Source organism: Rattus norvegicus, chromosome 5 (genome assembly GCF_021556685.1).
Source record: "Rattus norvegicus strain SHRSP/BbbUtx chromosome 5, alternate assembly SHRSP_T2T, whole genome shotgun sequence".
Taxonomy (NCBI): domain Eukaryota; kingdom Metazoa; phylum Chordata; class Mammalia; order Rodentia; family Muridae; genus Rattus; species Rattus norvegicus.
In genome coordinates, this window is record NC_141538.1 from 72,006,353 (window position 1) to 72,033,533 (window position 27,181).

The 27,181-nt window shown below is 37.9% G+C and overlaps 1 protein-coding gene across 2 annotated transcripts in view; it reads left to right on the plus strand.

Moving 5' to 3' along the window:
* Positions 1-206: 206 nt before the first annotated feature.
* The window catches only part of Smc2 (structural maintenance of chromosomes 2), a 46,276-nt gene continuing 19,301 nt past the window's right edge, over positions 207-27,181 (plus strand). Inside the window, exons 1-17 of one of the 2 annotated variants that reach the window (XM_087549698.1) lie at positions 207-268; positions 1,121-1,340; positions 2,419-2,568; positions 5,530-5,652; positions 7,221-7,259; positions 8,596-8,706; positions 8,886-8,930; positions 10,087-10,320; positions 10,515-10,664; positions 17,434-17,667; positions 18,553-18,712; positions 19,136-19,253; positions 19,948-20,086; positions 20,761-20,880; positions 22,446-22,650; positions 24,616-24,751; positions 25,909-26,033. In XM_087549698.1, the coding sequence (XP_087405824.1) occupies positions 1,173-1,340; positions 2,419-2,568; positions 5,530-5,652; positions 7,221-7,259; positions 8,596-8,706; positions 8,886-8,930; positions 10,087-10,320; positions 10,515-10,664; positions 17,434-17,667; positions 18,553-18,712; positions 19,136-19,253; positions 19,948-20,086; positions 20,761-20,880; positions 22,446-22,650; positions 24,616-24,751; positions 25,909-26,033 (2,257 nt within the window). In that variant the 5' untranslated portion in view covers positions 207-268; positions 1,121-1,172. 2 annotated transcript variants of the gene reach the window in all.

Genomic DNA, 27,181 nt, shown 5'->3' on the forward strand with positions numbered 1-27,181 from the left:
CTTTCCAAGCTCACAACGGTATAGTCCCCTACTTTCCAATATTTAAATTATTATGTACTGTCTGTGTGTCGTTTCTGTGTTTTCCCTTGGGGCAAAAGATGAAACTCTTCAGTCAGGCAGATACAAGGCACCAACAGAGAGCAGACGCGTCGGAGGTGGGGTCCTTTGCTCGCGCCGAAATTCAAAGAAACAGTTCCGGCACGGTTGTTGGCTACGGCGGATGCTGTGGCCGGGATGTTGGCGTTCTCCCGGTAGCTCCCGAATACAGGTCGGGTGACCTCGCTGCCCGCCTCCGCGTCGAGTCGGAACTTTGCTGGTACCCCTGGCCGGCCACTTGGTGGTTGGTGCGTAGTGCGGCCCTTGGCCGGGCCTGGTGCCAGGCGGGAGTTGGGGCACTGGGGAGGGCAAGATCCTCAAGAAGGGACTTCAAACGATAATTAGGGATGTTGATTGTTGTTCATCCGTAAGGTGAATCGAGAAAGGCTTGGGGAAGCGAGAGAACACGGAATTTTAAAGCGAGTCTGTAGAATGGATTCACTTCGTCCTTAAGGTCCATCCACTAACTACCCGGATTCTGAGAATCGAGCGTTCACAAGAGTTAAGGTCGAATGTAGGCAGAAAGCACAGCGGAACTGAGGATGAGTTGCAAAGACGGATGAATGCCGACTAATGTCATCTTTTATTGCCATGAAGGAAAAGGAAGGAGAGGATGGGTGTTGAGTGCTATTTAGGGAGATCCAGAAGGAGTCATGTAAGGTGACATTTATGCAAAGTCGTGTGCAGTAAATAGTATCCAGTCCAGTGGTATCTGTGGCAAGGAGAATGAAATGCAAAATAATCAGTAGTCTCTGTTAACTACAGTATTATTAAAGTGCAACACGAGCCTAGGAAGTGGACAGGAGTGATAAAGGTGATTTTCAGGTTAAATATTCAGCTTCCTGGCAATGACAACGGTTGGATGTTTTAAAATCCCAGCCAGCTGATTTTAGGAGAAAAAGTAGTTTGGCAGATGTATTTTTACTTTACATTATTGTGCATCCTGTCATATTTATGTGATTTGGGTTTTTTTTTTATTATTATTAACATTCTACTTACATGATGTTATTTCTATTTTATACAGACCTGGCCTGTAGCTTGCTGCCTAACAGGCTTAACCCAAGACAGTATAAAAAATGTATGTTAAATCAATCATTCTCGAAGGATTCAAGTCCTATGCACAAAGGACTGAAGTCAATGGTTTTGACCCCCTCTTCAATGCGATCACTGGTTTGAATGGTAGTGGAAAATCCAATATATTGGATTCCATATGCTTTCTCCTAGGCATCTCCAACCTGTCTCAGGTAAAGTGTAAACTTTTTGACTTATGTGAAATTTGGCAAGAGAATCTGCTGATCTGTGGGGATTTTGGATTTTCTTCCTTTGCACATTTGTTCTTTTTGTGAATTATGTTGTGCTGTGGTACAGCCATTTAAGCAAACACTATTACTATTCCATGCTGTAGACAAAAAGATAGAAACAGAGGCCTTGCCTCAGGTTGGTCCTCTTAGCCCTGTTACTTCAGGTAGTCTCTGTCCTCAGTCTATACCTGCTCTTCTTGGAGGGACTCTAGCTGACCTTTCATGGAAACATGGCTCTGGCAGACTTTGCCCTTCTCACACATTCCCTTTGCCTTGCTAAAAACTGTTAGATTGCATTCCTGAAACTAGCTACCAAGGTCCAGCCACTTCCACCTCCTGAGGCTGACTACCAAGGTCCAGCTATCAAAGTATTGAAACCCAGCAGTCAAAAACCCCCCTTTGGCTCACCTAACTAACATGCCCAACCAAAATTAACCAATTCATTCTAACATGGGGGTGTTCCCTTTTCTGCTTATAAAGTGCCATTTGCCTGTGGACCACAGGGGTCTCCTGTCTGTCCAGAGGAAGTTGTTGTCTCTACCCCCAACTCCAGAACTCTCTCTTCCTGTCCCATTTCCCCTTTTTCCTCACTCTTCCTTTATCTCCTGTCTTTGGCTCTTATTCCCTTCCTTGCCCTTTGGGACAAATACTCTCTTATGTGCTGAGAAGATTGTCTTGGGGTGTGGTGAGCCAAGACTGGTCCTTTCCCTTGTGCTTATAGTGCCCTTTTAGCGTGAACTAATGGATGGGGTGTCGAGTAAAGTTCATAGACACTACTTCCTTGAGTTTTGAAATTAACTTTGGTTAGTAAAATTTCAGAACAGAAAGAAAGAACTGTTGAAAAGTACATACTATAAATTATTATCTGTAGTACTTGTTTTTCTTGCACACAGATGTGACTGCCTATTTTTACTTAACACTACAGAGTTTGGTTTTCCAGCGCAAGACACACATTGTTAATCCTACACTTGTACAATATGATGCTTTGTCAATGAACTTTCCTTTCCCTCTCTAATTACAGGTTCGGGCTTCAAATTTACAAGATCTGGTTTATAAAAACGGACAGGCTGGAATCACCAAAGCCTCTGTTTCAATCACTTTTGATAATTCTGACAAAAAGCAGAGTCCATTAGGATTTGAAGCTCATGATGAAATCACTGTAACAAGACAGGTGAGTAGTGTCAAAGATCTGGATGACTTATGTTGTATGACATTGTTTCTCAGGAGATTTACTCACCCCAGATGGGAAACTAGCAACAGACCAAAGTATGAGTGCCACTAAAGTTCAGCTTGGTAAACCATTGAATTGTACTAGGGTTACTTACAGGATTTGGGATGAGGAATTATTTAGAGGAATAGAAATGACTCAAAGACAGCTGCATCATCCATGGTGACAACTCATAAAGCTAGGAACAGAGAATACTGCACAGCCTACAGCAACTCCACAGATGAGAAGAGTATCTTTTCTAGTATCTGCTCTAGTTTAGACAAAACTCAGTGGGTCCAAAACTCTTCCAGGCAACTGGTCTGGTCTCAGTGGTGTTTATACCTTTTCTCTTCTCAAGAATCTTTTTTTGCACTTCAGCTTCCTTGGGGGAGTCAGCTTTTATTGCTTGCCCTCACAGGAAGGCACCTAGTGAATTTGGTTAGTTTCAGGGACATCCTGAAGCTTCCTGGAGTTGTTTGTTTACTTTTGTTCTGTTGAAACTTCCTTGGGGAATGGACCATTTCAATGTTGGAAGAAACTGTTTCATAACACTTTTTCCATAATAAAGCAATAACTCTCAACCTGGGGATCAAATGACCCTTTCACAGGGTCACCTAAGACCATGGGAAAACAATATTTACATTGCAATTCACAACAGTAGCAAAATAACAGTTATGAAGTAACAAAAATAATTTTATGGTTGGGGGGTCATCACAACTCCAGTACCTGTATTAAAGGGTAGCAGCATTAGTAAGGCTGAGGACCACTGAATTAAGAGGTTCTCTGCAAGACAGCTCAGCTGATCTCAGCATCTTTAAAGCAATTGCACTTTGCAACCAATCTTACTTTACAGTGTCTCTCAACAGTACTTCTTACATAAGCTTCATGGGAGTGGGCAGTGAGTCTGGTCAGCTCCAGAGATTTCCTGAAGGTTTTAAATGGCTTACTTCCTGAATCTTAAGGAGCTTTGCTATAGGATGGAATGTTTCACCTCCATTTAGATATAGCACCCTGAGTCTGATGAAGGAATGTTGTCCCTTGGAGGGACAACAACTTACAAACTTTTCAAATCTAAGGTGTTTGGCAGTATTGCTCAGTAAAAACTGCCTGGGCAGTTCTTAGGAATACTGACTAGAATCCATTAGAATATCTTTCCTGTAGAGTCTTGGACACCTGCATAATGTTTCTTAGGCAATAATGACATGTGTATTTGGCCCAAAGCTCTATCATCTTTAAGAGACGTGAAAGGGATCTTGAGAGTCTTCTCGCGGAAGCACTAAGCTATGATTAGAACTTAAGCTATGCCATGTTTAGCTTTCTTTGCTGTGAATGCCTCCTGTTATCTCAAATCTTGCATTCTATTCTGGTTTTGTAAAGAGGTTATTAAAAACTAATCTTAAATTCAGCAGAAGTCTAGGAATTTAAAAGTTTCATGCATTAATCTTGGTTCTCTTGAAACTTCCAAGATGAAATCTGATTTTCTGTATATTTCAATATTTAAGTTGTCTGCAGGTCTAAATATTTTAACCTTACCAGGGCTTTCATGGAACTTATTTCCAGTTCCTTCATTTGCCTAATCACACCAAGTATGTAGCAGCCTCTCTGTTCCCTCCCCTCATACACGTATAATTTTCTTTTAGTTCTATGGCCTTCGATTTAGAGTGACAAAAAGGCCTAGTGAAAACAGGTATGAACCAAACAGCATTGCTTCATTTAGGTTCTCCACTAGCTTCCTCAGGCTTTCATTTCAGTATGCATCATAGGATTTGAAACCACTCTGATTTTGTTATATGTGTTATTACTTAGCTTCATTATTGCTATTTCTTTTAACATTATTAAGGACCTTTCATAAGTCCATAATTGTTTTTCTCATATCAATGTTGTCAGCTTCTCAATTTTGTTTTTATTTTATTAATTCTATTTTTAAAAATAGAATTTATGTAATGTTAATTATATAATTAATTCATCATATAATTAATGTGTAAAACTAATTCTAAAATTTATACTAATTTTTTGAATTGTGTTAAATTTCACCTTTTTATCTTAGTTTGTTAATATAGGCTCTTTATTTTATCAAGCTTCTGATTTTATTTGTTTGGCTAGATTAGGACAGAATTCACTTCTTTATTGAGTTTTTAGGTTGCCATAAACAGCTACTTTTTGGGGATTGTCTATATCCATATATCTTTCTCTATTTCGGTTATGAGACTTTAATTCTTAATAGATATTTTTGAACAAATTCCTTGTTTTATTTAAGGATACACTTCCCAACCTACTAATCCTGAAAAGAAAGTAAATTAACTTTATTAAGCGTTTACTAATTACTGACGTGTGCTGGAGATTGTTAAATGCAGTGAGCTAAGTCTTTCAGACACCAGGAGAAGCAATAGTCGTACCCTAAATGGCAGTTGTGGAATTACTGTAAAATGTAAACAAGACAAGCTCTAGAATGTCGTGATGAACCCAAGCTGAAGCACCATTTCTCTCTCTCTCTCTCTCTCGTTCTTTCTCTGAAGTCATCAAGTGTCACTTTAATGACCTTTAGAGTTTTGTCACGAATTCATACCAAACTGCCTATGTCACTAACTTTGAGTACTTTTGTTCTCCTTGGAAAGACAATAATTAACTTCTAAGTGTGGTCAATTTCAGAACGTGGTCAGGAAAGAAAAATGCATTGTGTACATACTGGAAAAATAATGTTAGATGGGAACTGAGATACTGAGTCCAATGCAGGTCAGGAGGCTTATGCATAATTACATTAATTAGTTAGTGAGAGCACCTGAGGTTTGACTGTGTCATGTCTACTATTATTCCAGTTTGGGGTGCCATTAGTTATACAGAATAGTGCAAATTAATAGACTAATTTAGTATTTTGGTACAAAGTGTTCCTGTATCTTTAAAGTTTGTGAAATGCTTCCTTTTTAGGTGGTTATTGGTGGCAGAAATAAATACTTAATCAATGGAGTGAATGCCAACAACACCAGAGTCCAGGATCTCTTTTGTTCTGTGGGCCTGAACGTGAATAACCCTCACTTTCTCATCATGCAGGTATCTTGTTGGCATCATTTTGTGTTTTCTGAGTACTTTTATTACCTGCTATATTTACTTTATTATATAAGAGAACTTTGGAATTTTTCTTTATATCATTTTATTTGCATATTCTGAATTTTTGATATTATGTTTTGTTTGTAGTTTTTTTTTTTTATAAGTGAAGCCACTGTGTACTAAGTTAGGGGGAAAAGTCATGTGTCAGAATTTTATAGTTGACAAAATCACTACCACCTCTAAAACCAACCCATAAAAAAAGTTAAGAAAGATTTTTCATTGTAGGCTTCAAGGTGTCTTGCCCATTATTTACCAGCTCTACTACTGTGTTCCTGATGTGAGGCTGGGACACCACATTGTAGCAGCATGGCAGAGTAAAGCTGCTCACTTCTTGGGATCCAAGAAACCGAGAGAGACAGATGTTCCTTTAAAACCCAGTTTCTCTAGTGAGGCTGCCACCTTCCCTAGTTTCTAGCCTTCCAACATTCCAATGATAACTGCCTCAATGACAAAACTATTGATTAGGTCAGTGTTCTTACGATCCAATCATGTCCCTGCAGCCCGCCCCTGTATGTTTCATTGATGATGATACCTTTAACTCATGAACCTGGTGGGGGAGTTCTTGATATCAAAACCATAGAATTGTTATCCTGGTTTACATGATCCATTTTAAAACATTTTATTATTTCAAGAATAAAGTGAAAACTGTCCTCCTAAGACTTAAGCAGATGTGAAATAATATATTGTTAATAAATACATAAAACACGGTGTTATTTTCTCTGGTTCAAAGCAGGAGTCAGCCAGGATCCTGATGGGACCATGTGTTTACCTACTTTAGTTGCTCTAAGGAACGTAACAGCATAGACTGGGTGCTTTCTAAACAACAGAATTTTTTTGTTTATTTTGTTGGTTCATGACTGTCATTGCAGGACAGTGAACATGTCACAGGTGTATCCAGGGGAAGAGATGAGGGATGAAGTATGGCTGAACTCACTTTTTATTATGTGTTTAGTCAACAAACCACTGAATATCATTAATCTCTTCACTAAACAACTGTCACTAAGTCCCACCTCCCAACCTTGTCCCTTTGGTGATTGAGTCCCTAACATGAATTATGAGGGACATATGCAAACTATCTAAAATAAAAATAGATTCACTGTAATCTGGCCTCAAAGCTAACACCTTACTATCAAGTGCCTCTGCATCGTGACTTGTAATCTGAGGCCTGAGGAGATTGGTTTTGGAAATTAATGCAGTTGATGATTTTCTGCCACTGAGCCAGATCTAATTTCACGTTCAGACCTGGAATCAGGTGGTCCACTTTCTGAAGATATATTTGCAGGGTTTAAAAAAAAATCAAGAAATACTTAATAAGCCCATGTCTGTTTTAAAATCTCATCCTTCTCCATTTGTATTACTGATCTTCTCAGACATGTCCTGAGTTAACCTATATCATTTAATAACTTAATTTGTGTCACACCGATGAGCAACAGCCATTTCCACTTAAACAGTGAATATCCAACATTTTCTATGGCTCATTGAAGTTATTAAATTTGCTGTTTTCTTTTTAGGGCAGAATTACGAAAGTATTAAATATGAAACCACCAGAGGTAAGAATACCGAGAAGGATTAGAAGGGAGCTTCATGTTTAGCACTGTGTCCATAGTTAAAACATCTTGACTGTATAAAGCAGCCTAGCTAACTATGTTGGAATGAATTACTAAGGAAAAACCAGATAGAAAAACAGTACATATGAAGTTAGTTTCTTTTCTAGCATACATTATGTGAAATAAAGAAATTTTAAGTTACCTTGAAACTAGTTGATATAATCAAGTGAATCTTTTATTTTTACTCTTGCTATTGAAAAGAGTTAAAGAGATTGTAATTGACCTTACTACTGTATATAAGGTCAAGTTTACTTTCCCTCAGGTGCAAGTTTAGTGAAAAATTGTTAAAACTGGCTAACATGTACAAATTACAATGGGTTCACAAAAAAAGAAAATCGTTTAGAACAGTGGTTCTCAACATGTGGGTAGCAACCCCTTTCAGTGGTAGAATGACGCTTTCACAGGGGTCACATAATCAGATACTTTATGTAATATTTATGTTACTGTTCATCATAGTAGCAACATTTAGTTATGAAACAGCGGTGAAAATAATTTTATGGTTGTGTGTCACCACACATGAGTAACTGTATTAAGAGGTCATAGCTTTAGGAAGATTGAGAAAGACTGTTCTAGAGATTGGCACTGAAGAATAGAAGCTGTTTTTAAAGGTGCTGGCATGCATTTTCACTGCTTTGTTTAGTCATTAGACATGGTGTCAGACACTGCATAGAGAAAGGAAGTGTAGAGAAAGTTACTTGTCATAACTCTTAGTGCTGCAGTCAGTAAGCAAATATTCCATGCTTCAGCCTTGGAATAAAATAGTGAAGTTCAATGTAAAACAGTTGTAAGAGCAAACTTAAAAAATAGAAGCTGAGTGGGGCTACTTTTTTTTCTTTAATTGCCTTTTTTTTTAAGTATAGAATAGAGTTTATTCAGGGCATAGGGAGGGGAGTCAAGAGGGTAGTAGAGGCAGAGAAAGGTAGAGACAGAGTCTAATTGCCTTTGTATACTTATATTTGAAGGAAAATAAGAGTCAGCAGCTTGAATTTTAGTGATAAACATTGGTAAATTAGTGTAGAAGAAGGCTTGATTCAGGAACAAGAGTGAAGCTATAAATATTTCTTTTAATTAAATGTCATTGACATACATATTTTAATCTGGTTAACTTATGATATACTATATATGTAATATATATATAATATATTTTATATATATATGTGTGTGTGTGTGTGTGTGTATGTTACATAGTAAAGTTATGTTGAGGTCAATGTATTGTTATAATTAATTTTAAATTCCAATGAGACGTTGCTTTGAATTCTTAATACAATTGTTGTTTCAGATATTATCCATGATCGAAGAAGCTGCTGGAACCAGGATGTATGAGTACAAAAAAATAGCTGCCCAGAAAACTATAGAAAAAAAGGAGGCTAAGCTGAAAGAAATAAAAACGGTAATTGAAAAAGACATGAAATAGTTTTGGAGAAGAATCTTGATTTGAAGTTTTATGCTGTGAATCAAGAAAATGTTTTACTTTTCAGTTGTTTTCCATGTCTTACAAAACAGACACCTAGATGTGTTTTGTGTTGGCACCTGATTTACTGAAAATAGTGGCTTTCTTTTGTATTCTAGATACTGGAAGAAGAGATTACGCCAACAATTCAAAAATTAAAAGAGGTAATACTAATTCTTTGATATATAGTTGGAACTGTTCTCAGAATCAGTGAAAGTACTTGTTATACAAATACTGATAAAATGTCTACCACTTGAGAATTTTTCTGTGAGATGAAATGCATTCAAATTAGTACTCTAATCCAGCCTTCTCCTTGCAGTGGATGTGTATTTCTTCTATTAAATCATAATGATATTGGAGAATAGTCTTCATAATCTTAGAAATGTTAATGACAGCTTTTAATACTTTATTGAAGAATAGCAAATCCACTTTTACTGGATACTTAGTATTGACTAGAACATTTTAAAAGATAGAATTCTTAACCTTGATCTTTTCAGAGTGAATTCCTAGTATGATAGTAGCTATCACAGTAATTATCACAGTTCATTTATAACATCTTATGGTAGGATTGTGTTCTTTCTATATATTTGCAACCCCAAGCATCTTAAAACTTGGCAGTATTGGAATGTTTGTAGAACACATTGTTTTTACCCATCTAAGACTTATTAACTGCTTGATAAAATTTAGTATTCTTTAACTTTATTGTGTAGGTGATTTGGGAAGACCGAAAAATTGGCAAATTATAAATTAGAAGTTTAAGCCTAACCTTCAGATCCCTCTTTTGTCATATTCTTTCTAAATCTGTGGCAGGGGGTGGCAGTGAAGCTACTATGAATTTTTCTCTACCTTCAGCTTACAGTTTAGTTGCTGCGTTGCTTCTGTGGGTCCTTATGTGAATCAGCTTCTCTAATGTGGGGCACGTGGTTGTAGTACTTGGCCATTCTGTAGGAATCCTAGGAACACTATTGCCAATATGTTTAATAGTGTGCCCTGATGTCTATATGCACTTTGTAGACTGCTGTCACCAGTATATGAAGCGTAAAACACATTTCCTTGTTAAATGGACTGCTTGTTCATGTTTTAAACACACACACACGCACACAAGGCCTTGTAGAATTCTCTACAGACAGTATAATGTTATCTTAAAAGCCAGAGTTTTGAGGTTATACTTTCTAAATGCTTTAGATAACGTCTTTAACGATAAACAAAAGTCAGATCATATAAAGAGAAATTGATCCAAGTTTGCTGTAGTGAAAATTTCCCCACATTTGCTTTAAAAGTATGAATTTGAATCACTCCTTATGGTGACTTTTCTTTCAGGAAAGATCTTCTTACTTGGAGTACCAGAAAGTGATGCGTGAGATCGAGCATCTGAGCCGTTTATATATTGCCTATCAGTTTTTGCTGGCTGAAGATACCAAGGAACGCTCAGCTGGGGAGCTAAAGGAAATGCAGGATAAAATATTAAAGCTTCAAGAAGTACTGTCAGAGAATGAAAAAAAGATAAAGGCTCTCAATTGTGAAATAGAAGAATTGGAGAAGAGAAAAGATAAGGTCAGAACAAATTAGATAAACACTGGAAAAAGTAAACCATGCCTTTAGGATTCACTGGGCAGTGTTTTACACATTCTTTTGTTAATCAAAAAAGCAATGATAAGTTTGTAAACCGTAAGCACATCTTAAAATCCACGGGGGGAAAAAGGTAGCATGATGTGTTAATTGGTGTGAATTGTGTGTGTTGATTGTAGGAAACTGGAGGCATTCTCCGATCTTTAGAGGATGCTTTTGCAGAAGCTCAGCGAGTTAATACTAAGTCTCAAAGTGCATTTGACCTCAAGAAGAAAAACCTAGCCAGTGAAGAAACCAAGCGCAAAGAGCTAGAGAAAAACATGGCTGAGGTAAGCAGATAACGTTTATTTCCAATGATGTTCATTTGTCTATAGTGTTCATATTTAATGTCAGCTACAGGGTAAGTTTAGTTGTTTGTGCCAGGAATACAAAATTGGGAAAAAATAATTGAAAAAAAAAATCTCTGCCTTTTGGGTCCATTTGAGGAAATGCTAAAGGAAGTAACTAGATAGTTGTTGTACAGTGGTAAGTGATGTGGATAAAAAAGAAAGTGGGGATAAAAAAGAGGTATGAAGAAAGCCCTGCCCATAAGTGTTCTGAAAGCCAAGCGAGATCCTGACTACACTACAGAGAATACATGCATGAGGCTGAGTGAGTTCTTCCGCATTGAGGCTAGGCTCTAACTTCCTAGCACACGCTACTCAAACACCCTTTGTAGCTGAGGATGATCTTGAACTTCTGGTCTCCTGACAATACCTCACAATTGTAGGATTATAGGGATACACTGTTATGCCTAGTTTATGTTTGTTTCCTTCATGCTAAGCAGAACTCCACCAACAAAGGTGTGTCTAGTAACCCCCATCTCCCCTGCTCATTTTGTTTATATTTTTTAGAGGCTCTTACTTTGTAGTCCAGGCTGTTCTGGAATTCCCTGTGTACTGAACACTGATGGGATTCTACAGTAGCCTCATGCTTACTGCGATTATAGGTGTGATCTATCATGCCCAGTGAATAAAAATAATTCTTAAGAAAAGGATAGACATAGCTGGGGATTTAGCTCAGTGGTAGAGCACTTACCTAGGAAGCGCAAGGCCCTGGGTTCGGTCCCCAGCTCCGAAAAAAAGAACCAAAAAAAAAAAAAAAAAAAAAAGAAAAGGATAGACATAATAACTGACTGGTAATATCGGAGAATTTGGAGGGGCTTGGTTTACTTGGAATAACTAATACAATACATTGAATAATTAATAAGATAGACACTGGTAGTAAAAACCCAGTGGTGATGGATAGAGTAACTCAGATTTCTAATCCCAGCACTCAGGAGGCTAAGGTACCAGCTTCAGGCCAACTTTGGTTTCAATATGAGACCCTGTCTTTAAAAAAAAAAAGGAGGGGGAAAGAAACATTGATGATTCAGAAACTGATGGGAGAAGGTGAGAATAGGATAGACATGAGTGTTCATTTTGAGTAGACAGCCCATCCAAGGGCTGGTCAAGGCAGATCCTTCATTAAACTAGAAGTTAAGTGTCTGATCTCAAAGGTGGTGTTCGTGATAGAGCACAGGAGTGTTTCAGGGATGCTCCCACTGGGTGATGGAAAGTAGACATTGCTTTAACGTCATGAGAACAAAACATTTTTTCACCCTGTCCTATCAGATACTGTTATAGGTAAAATAATTGTAAATACAAGCAATGGAAAGATTTTAAATAAAATGTCAAAGCAGGTTGAGTATGTTTTAACAGTTCTATTTGTGGTACCCAACTGCAGAAATTATTGATTTTATGTTTGTTGGTTTTTTAAATTGGGTTTATTAAGGCTTAAATGTGTGGTTCTCTGCCTTGGCTTTGGCTCATTTCCCCCTTACTTTTGCGTGGTCCTTTAGCTTCAGCACAGGGTTACAGGAGTATTCCATTTCTTCTCTTTTTTGTTTCCTTTTCTGTGTCCTTTATTCTTGATATTTAAATGTTTGCATGCCCCAGGCTAGTGTGTAGACATCTTCATGTTCTATTCATATTGTTTCTTAGGAGAACTCTCACACTCCTGTATCTCTAAGTATAGTCAGTTTCAATGCTTTTAAATCAAAGCTGGGCTTAAATTTTTCCATGAACTCTAAATTTGACTACGTACCGGTTGTCTGGTTAGGAACTCTTGAGAAGAAGTTTGGTAAGACAGACAGGAAACAGACATACACCAGATACTTGTGGCTGGGCAAGTTTATCAGTTAGAGAAGGTCAGCAGCAGTTTAGCGATTGTGAGCTGCTTTCCTCAGGCTCAGGAAAGTCTCCCCAGGGAGTTAAGACTTCTCTGTCACAGCTGTAGGCACAGGACCTCAGAAAGCTGCCTGCCCTGGACTTTAAACGCCACGGTTCTTTGAACATCAGTTGCTGAGGAGAACTGAAATACCTACCAATCTCTTCCTAACTCGGGATGCTACGCTACCAATAAATTCTACAGCCATTCTTTGGGACAATACCAGAAAGAGGAAATTTCAGTTAGTCCAGGGCCAGCTAAAAAATTGTTTTGTGTTCTTGCCCGTGGCCCAGAAAAATCCCCTTGGCAAAGCTAGTACATTTTCTTTGCCTAAGGCTAGCCCCTACTCTAGAGGAGATTTGTCTCCCCATAGGTTGTTACACCATACCAGAAACACACTGCAGCATTGTTGAGCCTCAGCCAGAACTCATGTAACTAGGCCCAGGAGAACCACTGCCACATGCAAGACGACAGGAATGGTCAGACCTGCCTAGAGCACTGACCTGGCTCAAACCCTGGTGCTCCACGATCTGTTCAAGGGCTGACTTCAGAGCTTCCTCTGCTTGTGTTTCAACAAGAGGTGTTGGCAATTGTAGATGGAAAAACCATAGCTCTCGTGTGTGTGTGTGTGTGTGTGTGTGTGTGTGTGTGTGTGTGTGTGTGTGTGTGTTTGAGATGGTAAGACAGGGTTTCTCTCTTAAGCCTATTTGTCCTCAAATGGCCTGGAACTCTTTCTTTTCCTCCCAAATTCTGTGATTATACAGCCATCCCACGTAGTCACATCTCTCATCTTAAGGGAATAAAAGGTAATTCATTTTGATTTTTCTTGAGTGACCGTGGCCTGAGAACACAGATTTAGGCTAACCATTCCATTTCCCTATGTGGAAACAATTTACAGAACAAAGTCATGACAAATATAAATATATTGGTGAGCACAGCAGAGAGGCGGGTACAGTGAGACGAGGGAGCTGTTCTGTAAACCCGAGATAGTATCTGAAGGCATTCTTAACTCTTGGATTGCAGAAGTTAGTGTTTTGCTAAGTTAATAGCTTCTAAGAGGTTTCAAATTATTGTCACATAGTGTTAGTTCAGATACAGAATGGGACAAAGCATGGCTGTTTTAGAGGGCTAAAACTAGTCCAAGTTAAAGCATTTAGTCTCCAAAACTACAAAACTGCTCTCCATAGTATTGAAATTCCACTTGGTATATCAGTCTCTGCAGAAACTAGGTCCTTCCAGGACTTTTCACAGCCAGCTGCAGCTACTTTTCAGGAATTTTCATTCACACAATCACTTTGGCTAATAAGTCTACAGCAATTCTGTTGTCTTTAATGCAGTTCTTGAGGAATTGAAGGAGTCTACAGGGCTGCCAGGACCTTCCATGACAGTGTTAAAAATCAGCTGCTATGATCTGCCATAGTATTATGTCATTCTTTTAAGAACACTGACTCATTTGTATTATCATAACACACATAAACAGTGGTTTTACCTCTGGGTAGGTTCCTAGTGTTCATAGCATAGAGCTGTAGGCTCCTGACCTAGTGGTTCATCATAGTTTTAGGAGTTAGACCCTGAGATACCCCTGGCATAATTAGTGTACAAGATTCCGTCATGGGCCAGCTCTTAGGGGATGATATTTTGGCCATTCCAAGGATTGTGCAGGCTCTAGTCAAAATGCATGTACGTTCTATTATGCATGTCAAACTGACAGGGTTTTAAAAGCAGTGCATATACCCTAACTTGTTCAGTGCTTCTAATGACCCCTTAAAACTGGCAAAACTGGCATCTTACCTAAGAGGATCAAAAGGTATTGGACATAGGTTTCATAATAGGTTCCACCAATGCAAACACTTTTATTTAGACTGGATCTAGGATACTTCCTGGATATTTTGTCCAAGTGGTGTTAGCAGTCAGCCTGTGGGATAGTGTAGTCCCCATTACCTAAAGGCCTTTCTAGTAAGAGGCCGTATTGTGCTCAGGCATTGTAACAGTGCTTTGTAGCTAAGAACGACCTTGCACTTGCTGAGATTCTAAGTGTGTTTCACCATTCCTGGTTTATGTGGTCCTGGGGATCAGTGTATTAGGTTTTCAGTTAATACAGTTATGTCTGTGTGATCATGATTTTGTTGGATAACCTATTGGGCCATGGGACATTTATGTAACATGAAGTAAGTCTGTCCTGTTGTAGCATGAATCCTTACCCGTGAGGTAACATACCCACTCAGACAGAAATAGCATTCTCTTCCATAGCATCCAAAATAACAATGTAAATAAATAATACGTTCTGCAGTGGGAACCAAGGTCACTAACACCCAAATGTCCCAAAGGGTCCCCGGCTCAAACAGAAGCACTCGATCACTGCAGTCATCCTACTATCTGATGTCATCATCTTAATTTTCTCCCTGAAAAGTGATTCATTTCTGTTTGTCCCTTGTCTTGATAGGAGTAACTATGTCAGTGTCTTAGTCTCTTTTCCTGTTGCTCTTTATAGAATATCTTGAGAAAGCAACCCAAAGGAGAAAATTGTTGGAGGGAAGTTAGAGCAGCAAGAAGTTGAATTGGCTGCCCCCATTGGACACAGTCATAAAGCAAATGGTGCTGAATGCTCGTGCTCACCTCATTTTCTCCTCTGTACAGTTCAGAATACCAGCCCAGGGAATGGTGCCACCCTTGGTGGGTGGGCATTCCCACCTCAGTTAACCTAATCAAGGTACTCTTGCACAGGCATGTCCACAGCCTATCTCCTAGGTGATTCTAATTCTCATCAGGTTGCTAATTGAGATGAAAAAAATCAAACAGCCAATTGGGCCTACAGTACCCCCTTTATCAACCAGATACCTTAGCTGGGTTGCATAAATCTTTCTTAGCCTTTCCCTATCTTTCTTCTAGATTGTCTGTCTTTCTTAAGTCTTGTACTGTGCATTACTTCCCTCCCAGATGGCTCAGAGCCTGACAACCTACTTCTTAAGAATTCTAACACTTGGAATATGAAATTACATATCTTTCCCCAAAATTTGATCTTAGGCAAACTCCCACATGTAAACCCCCATACCCCATCAGATGTGTGTAGCGAGCTCATTAACATCTAGAGAGAGTAACCAAGGCCAGTTTACTATGTCTTTCTCCCTCAGTTGTCAACCATGTATTTGTGTCCACAAATAGAGACTAGTGATTCGGGCTACAGCCACTGTGGGTTTTTCAGTAAACCAAACTGTATCCCTGTGAAGCATTCTCATTCACTTCACTTGTTACCACACTGGTTATATCAACATCACTCAGCAAGTTATGGGAATCAGATCTGTATCATGTATAGGTGGTAATTATGTAGAAGCCTGGGTTATATTGTGGGCTGTTTCCACATGACCTTGGAAAGTTGTCATGGGTGGATAGAGTCTGTTCATTTGCCCTGCAGCTGAGGGATACCAGGAAGCATCCTGATCAAGGGTCACTGGAATGAAATGGGATGTACCCAGTGTGATGAGAAAGGCTGTGTTAAAGCATTATAGGATATCATATTTCTTAGGGGGAGACAGAATTAGAATACAGGCTTAGAAGTTACATTGTTAGCACATTCTCCATCTAAACAGGGAATAAACTAGGTCAATGAAAGCCATCTGAGGAATAGTCCTTTAGTTATATTTTTATTTTCCAACTACTTACTATTTTTACCTGAGAGATTAACATAGTATGTAAACTTAACCACATCCACTATAGAAGTCATAAATTTTTCCCACGAATGCTGAATTTTCACATCAGTTAATGGCACCGCTATTCTCCTTGTTATTCAGGCCAGAAAGCCTACAGTTGTGTGTGAGCTCACATCCATCACCGCAAGCTCATTTGAGCTATTACCTCCCATTAGGGGTATTGCAGCACTGGCTTAGGATTGCCTGGCTTTTACTCTAGCCACTCTATAGTTCGTTCTCTACAGAAACTAAAGTGTAATCTGCTTATATCAAAATTTATTTCAAAGTCAATGCTGATTAGATAAATGTTTCTCATAGCCTCCTGTGTGCTTTATACTATGACTTCTGTCTCCTTTTATATTCTTGCTCTAAGGGCTCCAACCACTGTTCCTCAAAGCCCTGTCACCAAGTACAATGCAACTATTTATATGCTCACTCTCTGTCCATTCTTCTCAAATGTCTTGTCATCCAGGTTTTCTTTATTCCTAAAATAGTGACTTCCACTGCTTGATGCCTCCTCACTTTGCTTTATTTCATCATGTTTTCTACCATAGAATATAAACTCCTTACACATATGGTTTTAATGTATGTATTTAATATCTTGGGACAGTATCTAGTGTATAGTAAACAGTAGTAAATATTAGATGAATCACAATCAAGGTGTTCAAAATACCTGACCACCTTCATGCAAATAAGAACTTCTCCTGTCATTGTTGGTATCTAGTCTGATATCAGATACCTGATAGATATTACTTAAAAGGTGTTAGGTATTAGGAATACTTTGTAATGCTTGAATCTTCATGCTACGTTATAAAAAATATGTATTCTTCATTCTAAAACTTTTAAGTGTGACTTAGGGAGACTCATTTTACTTTTATAGATTTCAGAACTGATTTTTAAGTTTTCTTAAGACATTTCTTTAAATATATAGTAACTTTATCCCATTTTCTCCTTGATTTTACTATCCCATTTGGAATAAAAATACTGAATTATGTAGGTGTAACATCCCCCAAACAGCCTGTTTCAAAGTGAGAATTCAATATTTACAGTTAGGACAGTTAAAGTACTTTTTTACTATGCCCACTCAAAGTTATAAAGTCTAGTAACAAAGTAAGTTGAAAGTTGTTTTCTAAAATACCCTTTCACTTTGACATTCTTCTTAAAGGACTCTAAAGCATTAGCAGCAAAGGAAAAGGAAGTTAAGAAGCTAACCGACGGACTGCACGGCCTTCAAGAAGCAAGCAATAAAGATGCGGAAGCTCTGGCCGCCGCCCAGCAGCACTTCAATGCAGTGTCTGCTGGCTTGTCCAGTAATGAAGATGGAGCAGAGGCAACTCTGGCCGGGCAGATGATGGCCTGTAAGAACGACATCAGCAAAGCGCAGACCGGGGCCAAGCAGGTAAGCACAGGCGCTAAGCGTGCTGTGGTCAGTAAAGCGCAGACCGGGGCCAAGCAGGTAAGCACAGGCGCTAAGCGCACTGTGGCAGGCAACCGCTGCTGTGTGAAAATCTGTGACTGAAGAGCGGTGATGCCGTAGGTCCTTTGCTCAGCCTGTAGCACTGCTTGCTTTTTATGCGGTGAAGGGCCACTTTGAAATATGTGCTTGGAAACGTGAGTTTATTAATTACTCCTAATCACTTAAAAATGAATTTTCAACTTCATTGAGAATTGACGGGCATAAAGTTTATAAGAACTCAATACTGTAAAAGTTTTAAATTACTGCTTTTAATTAACAGTAAAAACTATAATCACCTTTCAGTTTTAGGGCAGGGATACCCTGAGGATAAAAGTACGGCTTTAAGAAGGAGTGTTCACTTGTATAAATTCATAAGGGTAAAAATTGTCACCTTTGAACATCAGATTTGTGGCACTGAATTTCTGTCAGTTTAGCTTCTTTCTGTAGTGTCTTATTTCTCATCACTCAATGCAACTTCTTTGCTGTGGAGAGACAGGATTCACAAAGGCAGTTGAATAAAGTTAAAACAGGCATGAGATGAAAAGGAAGAGAACAAAAATAGTGATGTGCCCCTGTCTGGTGTCTGGTTAACTAGCTCCTGGAGTCATTCTTTCAGAAACTTTCTCAACTTCCTTAATATGCTATAGTAACTTCACTTTATGCTAAAGTATTAATTCATTTATATTAATATTTTTAAGACAAAAGAATAATGTTTTAATATCCATCTAGGATACTATGCAATTTTATTTTCAGTTCCGATGTCTCTTAGTTGAATCTGTTTGAATCTCGGTTTAATGACTACCGCTGTTGTTGCGTCACCCCTCACAGGCTCAGATGAAGTTGAAACATGCCCAACAGGAACTGAAGAATAAACAAGCAGAAGTTAGGAAGATGGATAGTGGGTACAAGAAGGATCAAGAAGCTTTTGAAGCTGTGAAAAAAGTTAAAGAAAAACTTGAAACCGAAATGAAGAAGCTAAATTACGAAGGTTTGTCTTAAATGTCCTTAAGGTTAAATCTTTAGGAGGGTTTTATGCATAGAAACTAAAAAAGGAAATGAGTATGCATTACTTCACCTGATCATTAGAGAATTATTCATAAATGCAGCCATAAAATTATCTAAAATAATCCTGTACATTTTGATAATTTCTTATTTGATCATTTGAGTGTTTAAAATTGGTATTTGTCTGTTTTCACTTAGTAGGCATTAATATCACATGTTGTTTGATGTTGGAAACATGCCCATTTGATACTTGATAGGAATTTTATGGTAAACAACCTTTTATTTAATACTAGCTAGAAGTTTACATTTTGCTGCTTGGAGTACTTCATAGAGGTCGAGGCTGTACTTTTCTTAAGTGGTAGTGTTTTTCAGACCTAGTTTCAAGCTGCTTATGATATTTACTCCTCAGACAACAAAGAGGAAAGGCTTTTGGAAAAGCACAGGCAGGTGTCTCGTGACATCAGTAATCTAAAAGGAACCTACGAAGCTCTCTTGGCCAAGTTTCCCAATCTTCGATTTGCATACAAGTAAGAGATTTAAACCTTATATGTTAAGACTAATTAAAAATATTAATTGATTAATTTAAGTATATGAAATGTTGGGTGGAGGGTTCTTGTGAAAATAACAGATACTAGTATCACTAATTTTAAATCGAATGGAGTGATTTCGTCTCAGTTCAAACTACCTTCACAGTTATTCTGCCATTACTCTTGCATCTTCTGGCTTGTTTTACTACACAGGACTTGTCAGACATTCATTTTCCATGTTTTCAGGGGCAATATTGAACATTGAACCCTGGGTGTCAGGCACGTGAGGGAAGTCCCCACCTACTGAGGCAGATTTAGAATTATTTGTGAGAGATTAGAACACAGAGTTGCTCTAATGTGGCTCCATGGTTGAGAGCACACACTGCTTGCTCTTTTGGAGGACCCAAGTTCAGTTTCCATCACCCACATCACCCACCCTTAACGCCAACTCTTGGGGATCCAACACCCTCTTGTGGCCGCCACAAGAAACTGCACTTTACCTTCCACAGGGACACCAGTGTGCATATAATTAAAGACAAACAATAAGTCTGTGTTAATTTACTGAAATATTTTAGTTGCTATTTAGAAAATAGCTGACATTTTCTAACTATTCTAATTCATTTGTTTGGAGCTCTTAACTAGGATAGTACAATATTTATCTAACATTAATTTTTGGTAACTTCTCTGTTTTTAGGGACCCAGAGAAGAACTGGAATCGAAATTGTGTAAAAGGACTTGTAGCTTCTCTGATAAATGTGAAAGATAATTCTACAGCCACAGCTCTGGAATTGGTGGCTGGAGAACGACTCTACAATGTTGTAGTAGACACAGAGGTAAATGGATTTTAATTAAAGAAAATTTAAGATTAATACTCTGACTTAAAAAAAGAATCACGTAATGCTGGAAAAGTTGTGTGCTTTTGTAGCTCTCCAAGCTACTTAATCTTTTTAGTTAATTTTCTGACAAATTTAATTCTTATTTATTTTCTATTTTGCTGTGCATATTTATATTTGCATTTGTAAAATAATCTGTCAGTTTTTATTACAGTAACATTTCTGTGTGTGTTATTTGCTTGCACACACAGTGTATATGTGTGTGTACACAGAAGCCAGGAGAAGGCATCCTCCGTAAACATTGTATTTCCAGATGCAGTTCCCTTTCTGATTGTAGACTTGCACCCCTTTACCTGCTTCTGTGCGCTTGCTCCTCCTCACCACACCTCGCCTCCTGTTCTAGCTACATCAGCTTTTCCTTTTAAGATGCTGTATGCAGATGGCATTGTACAGTAATTTTTCTGACATACATCACTGAGCAAAACACTGATCAAATTCATTTACATGCCCACAAAAACATCTTTAGTAAGGTTGAATTATAATTATTTTATATACTTTGAAAATCTACCTTGGGAAAAACACACCACGGATATATTTATTTGATAATGTATTCCTAAACTTGTATACATTCCATTATAGTGTTTTTTTCTTACAATTTAATATGTCTGTTTTAGGTTACTGGTAAGAAACTATTAGAAAAGGGGGAATTGAAGCGTCGATACACAATAATTCCTCTCAATAAGATTTCAGCCAGATGTATTGCTCCTGAAACTCTGAGGGTCGCTCAGAATCTTGTAAGTCTTATTGTCTTAATTAAATGTTTATCTCTTCTTTTAGCTTTAGGAAATAGTAATTTTAAGGGATATACTCAGGTAGAATTCTGGTCAACTGATAAGATGGCCCCTATTGTAATGTATCTGCTAATAAGAAAATAGATGTGTATAAGGAAATACATTTTTATTTTACCATACGTTTTTATTATTTTTTAAAAGAATTAGTTTTATTATTATTTGTTTTATTTAAGGATGTGTATGAATATATGCTCATGTCCTTGGATGGCCTGGAGCAGGGGTTATAAGCTGCCTGACTGGGTACTGAGAACGGAACTGTCCTAGAGGAACAGCTAGTATTCTGAACAGCCTTCTCTCTAGTGCCCCATTTTGGGTGTTGAACACTGACTAAAAACATGAAGCTGGGCTGGAAAGATGCCTCAGCTGTTGAGAGAACTGGCTGTTCTTCCTGAGGATCCAGGTTCCATTCCCAGTACCTACGTGGCACCTCATAACTGTCTTTAACTCGAATTTCAGGGGGGTTTACCACACTCATACAGGTATACATGCAGGAAAACACCAACTCACTTAAAGTCATTTTAAAGAAGAAGCCAAATATGTCTTCAACAAAACGAGCTTATTAGAGAGTAGCTTTATAAGGGTTTGAGTTTGAGTTATGTGAAACCCAGAAATGGCATTGGTAGTTAAGACACTAAGCAGATAGTCAGTGTCTTTAGTATTATTGAGAACATTTCAATCAAATAATTTCAAAATGCCCTTGTAGTTGAAAGTGCTTTTTAGTTTCGTGGTGAGTTGGAATTTCAAACACCTTCAAGAACGCTTTGTCTTAGAGTTTGTAGCGAGGTCTGTTAATGGTGTCTGCTGGATCAAAAGAAGTTCTGAACATGGTGCTATTATTGTTGTTTTGCTCTTGTCATAACGATGCTAAGTTTCTGAGAACATGGGAAAGTGCATGAAGAGACTGTGATTGCAGTGGAAGACTAGGGCTTTGCCTGTTCTTTTATCCTTTCGGTTAGTCATTGCATTTATTTTTGGTTTTTGAAAGTGGCTATAGTTCATTTGAATAAAAAAGCATTCACTGAAACAAATTACTAATAATTGAAACCAAATATTCTGTAACTATGCTGATAGAGAGATTACTTTCATTAATAGTTGTATTTATATAGGCCATTTAGATGTGCAAACTTGGTATTGCCTTCTTGAAAGAAACTTACAGTGCTTAGGAGTTTGTGTTTTGTGGGGGATTTTGCTGTTGTTTTTCTTCCAATACAAAGTTTTTCTGTGTAGCCCTAGCTATCTTGGAACTTGTTCTGTAGACCAGGCTGGCCTCAAACTCAAAGATCCACCTGCCTTTGCCTTCCAAGGGCTGGAATTAAAGGGGTGAGCTACCCCCACCCTAGCGCTTAGTATTTAAACTGTTTCAGTTGGTGATAGGTCTTCCAGTGTTAAAATTTACTGTAAATAAACAAATTATCACTAGGACTGTGTAATTTATATATTATTGCAGTTTTTACTAGTTTATATTTCAAAGAAATGTGTCCTGTGATACATATTTTGTTTCCCTGTAGGTTGGTCCTAACAATGTTCATGTAGCTCTTTCCTTGGTTGACTACAAACCAGAACTTCAGAAAGCGATGGAATTTGTCTTCGGAACAACATTTGTTTGTAACAATATGGATAATGCCAAAAAAGTAGCCTTTGATAAAAGAATAATGACCAGAACTGTAACCCTTGGGGGTGATGTATTTGATCCTCATGGAACATTGAGTGGAGGTATGTTGTGTTAACAATTCTGTGGTAAATAGTTTGTGCCTCTGAGGCTGTTTCTCTATCTCCCAGTTGCTTTTTAAAGGACAGAATAGTGTCAAAGCCCTTAAATGGCTTATGATCCATTATCATGAATCAACTCAGTAGCTCATTCCTCTAAAGTCATTCCTGTTTGTTCTTGGTCCAAGAAGGCTGGCCACACTCACTCCAACAAGGCCAGAGCTCCTAATAGTGCCACTCCCTGGGCCAAGCAGATACAAACCATCACAGATAGTGGTGGACATAGGGGCTTGCTTCTGCATACTTTCTGCTCAGTTGCAGTCACAAAGGTTTTTTTACTTTGTAAAATCTTAGCCTTATTACCCATTTTCCCAAGAAATTGAATAACTCACTTTGCAGTGTGCTGTTATCCATGTTGAATCTTGAAAATGGTGCCTTAATGAATTGAAAGTAATGATTATTCTCTAATACTCTGGCCTAATAATATAATAACAATGAATAATTATTCTGTACCAGAAAATATTGAAAACAGTGTTACCCCAAGTACAGTATCCACTAGCCACATGTGACTTCACAATTGATAAAATGAAAGTAATTGTTTTTACTTGCACTAGCTGCTTTTCAGGGTCCTAAAACAAATAGTGAACTCGTAATTGGATAATACATGTATAGTGAATTTTATAAAGCCCCAGTCTGTGAGCCTTATGAATATATAAATATAAGTCTGTATATTGTGAATTTATGAATACATAAATAATCCTTAACTTTAAGATAGGAATATAATATCAGTATATTAATCAGAATATCTCTGATACGTAGTGGCAGAAATTAAAAACCACTAGTTAAGTAACTTAGTAATTTGCACAAGTTTGGAGTTAGAATCCCAGAAGTCTGGTTGTAGCTTGTATTCTTCACCTAATTTAATATCTCTTCAAATGTTCATTTGAAAGCCTTGCTGTCGTTTATGTATATGATGATGCATGTGTGTTTATGTGTGTGGTTGTCCTCAGAAGGCAGAATCTGGCATCAGATCTCCTGGAGCATGTAGGTAGTTGTGAGCTCTCCAGTGTGGGTGCTAAGAACTAAACTCTGCTTCTGTGCATGAGCAGGAAATACTCTTAATCCCTGAGCCATTTCTCCAGCCCAAGACTTAGCGTCTGTGTAGGCCAGTTGTATTAATTAAGTGATCAAGTATCCCACTTCTAAAACATCATCAATGAGTACTGTCTGCATAGGAGATAATAATGTAAAGCAGAAGACAGTCTTGAGAGTTTGTTTCAGATGTGCTTGGAGTTTCTGTTTAAGCAGTGCCATGTGTATGATACTGTATTTATTAGCTCTAATGGCATCCTTCCATCCAACTACAGAGCTTCCTTGTTAGCATAGTATTTCAAACTGTCACTGCTAGATGGGTATCTTTGCCTGTACAGTATGTAAAGGCAGTTTATTCTGATGATTTTCCTGCATCTCGAGAGTCTCAGGCCAAGTTATAAGGTAGCTCTGTTGGCTTGAGCTCGTTTATCTCATACATATTACATTTACACAGGTCATTTGACTCTGCTGCCTGGTCTCGTACCGTAACTCCTTCTGAAGAATTCCTCTGCTCAGCATGTTTTCCTTAGGGCAAATGGTAAATTATATACTAACGCTCAAGGGTTAGGTTTTATTTTCATTGGACAGAACAAATCACATGGCCAAGTTCAGTGTCTGGAGTGAAAACTTTGCCTTAGCAAGATAGATCCCATAGACAGAACAGTTATTTTGATCAGTAAACTACCACCACGTCTACCAAGGATTGCTTTTTATCAGTTACGTGTTTATTAAGACTTGGGTATTGGAGTAGACTCCTTCTCATCATAAGTTCACTGCAGGGTTTGCTGTTTCATCATTTCTAGTATAATTCTTTGAGAAAAGAATGTTTACTAAGGATATGGTTACTTCGTATCCAAATCCTCTGTTAACTCAATCCAGGTGCTAGGTCCCAGGCGGCTTCTATTTTAACCAAGTTTCAAGAACTCAAAGATGTTCAAGCTGAGCTGAGGACAAAGGAGAAAGAACTGCAGGCTCTGGAAGAGGAATTGGCTGGTCTTAAAAATGTCGCTGAAAAGTAAGTCTGTATTGGATTAAGCTATACATGTTCTGCATGATGGAAATTTATTGGAATTTGACTATCTGATTATTTTTAATGTTAGAATATATTTTGAGTTTAATTTTTTTACCCACTTTTTTTTTCTGATTTAAAAGGCTATCTTTGTTAAAGAAATTACCAGAGTCTAATTAAATACAAAAGAAATCCTCTTCTTGAGGAAATGTGTGGTGATGTTGACCAGCTGGGCGTGGCGGGGCGTGCACTGATATACGGGCACGCTCCATCCTGAGATCTTAGAGTTTGTTTGCTCAGTGTGGTGTAGCCTTCGGTGGTTGTCAGCCTGAATGAGCGGTACTTGGCTCCCCTTCAGATACTCAGGTCACTGTGTTGCCAGAGGCACAGGCAGATCAGTTCATGTCGGAAAGTAAGCAGAAAGGCATTTTATTCTTTTATTTAACACACCGTGTAGCAGGTTTTGGTGGTTCTGCCCACCCCTCCTACCCACAAAGTCCTCATCTCCATCTCCCTCATCAATTTGATTGTAATTTCCGTAATTTCATTTTTAATGACTGAATACAATCCTACTGTGAATATGAATTGCACAGGTGAACATGTAAGTGGTTTTATTGTTCAATACTTTGCAACCAGGTGATGAGCCAGGTCATGAGTAGAAGTATAGCATTGACAAAAAGGCTTACTACGCATGCTTAAGGTGAATCCCGTGACTTCTTAGACTATCTGTTTCACCATAAAAAGTGGGTAACATTATTATTACTGACTTTTGAAAATGGGAAGTAATTAGTAGGTAACCAGATTTAGGCAATTTTTTTTTTATTTAGGCAGTATTTATGTATTGTTTATATATTATGAATTGACATTAACTTTATTTTTCTAGTAGTGATTGTATAGATACAGGTATATTAAAATATTTACATAAACTTAATTTATTCAAAGATCACTTCTAGTGCTTTGTACAATTCAGGCTTGTTTAGAAACAGTTGTTTGGTGTCGTGATCATTTACAGTTTACCCTGAGTGATAGCTTTCCATGGTCACCATTGTCATCACATTCTGTTTGATTCACATGAGGTTACTTTAGCGTATTGCGTCCAGTAAGACCTTCACGCGAGTGCATGTCTCAGACACCAAGGGCACTTATACACTTGTCTTCTCAAGGTATCGCCAACTGAAACAGCAGTGGGAGATGAAGACAGAGGAGGGAGATTTGTTGCAAACCAAACTTCAGCAAAGCTCTTACCATAAGCAGCAAGAAGAATTAGATGCCCTTAAAAAAACCATTGGTAAGATGAAACGCACTGTGCCTGATCTCTTTGTGCTGCTTACATTTGTTTTAATTCAGAAGACTGATTCTCTAGCGCATGGGTGTTTTTCTGTACGACAATTCAAGCATGGGACTTCTGAGTCTTGGGTCGTGATCATCCTCATTTTTATTATGCATCGCCAAAACTGTCCCCTACTTTTTTTTTTTTTTTTTTAAAGAATATTCACCAACATCAGTATGGAAAAGATCTCATTTCTTTAAATCTTTTTCTAGACACTTTAGGATTTTCCAATCTTACAGTTGTGAGAAGGTGACATGAATATTTACACTAGTATTTAATTTGAACTTTGTTCATCATTAAAGTTTAGGATCTTTTTGTATGTTTATCAGATCTTTGGGTTTCTATTCTTGTAAGCTTCCTATTTGGTCATTTTTTCCTATAACTTGTTTTCTCCCGTTGTTGACATCCAGAATGTTCAATACAGTTCATTTTATAGCTACGTTTGCGTTGCTACCTTACTTGGCAACATGAAGAGTAGGTCCTAAAATTGAGATTAACTAAAATCTCATGCAATAACCACCTTTATTCAGAGCATCAGACAACTTATACTCTGAGGATATTCTTGAAGGTTTAGTAAGGTCATGTGAACAAAAGTCACTTGAGTTTGGACTGTATATAGTTAAGAGGACGAGGTCACATTAGTTTAAGCTGTATACTGTCGTGAGGACAAATTCTTACTTGGCAACATTGTTCTGACTAATAATGATAAGATGATGGGTAATCTAAAGTAAACCCCTTTCCTATTGCTACACCTAGGAGATTCATGAAAGCACATTCCAATGACAGCCAGTGTCATGGAGAACAAGGATTACAAGAATTGTTTACTTGGAGGTTTCTCACAAGGTCTTAGAAATCTCACACACAACATCATTTATGGACTGTGTTCACACATTTTTCTATGCAAATTCCTGGGGCTCCATATTTTTTAAGAAGCTTTTTTTTTCCTCCTTTCATTATAATTTAATTATATATAGCTGCTTGTTTTATTTTTGTCATTGATTATGACAAAAGTCTACATGTGCATTTCTCTGGTAATGTGTCTCTTCTGCACTGAAAAGCAGTAGAAAACTGTCCAGTGCTAGCTTCTGGAATTATATTTGTACCAT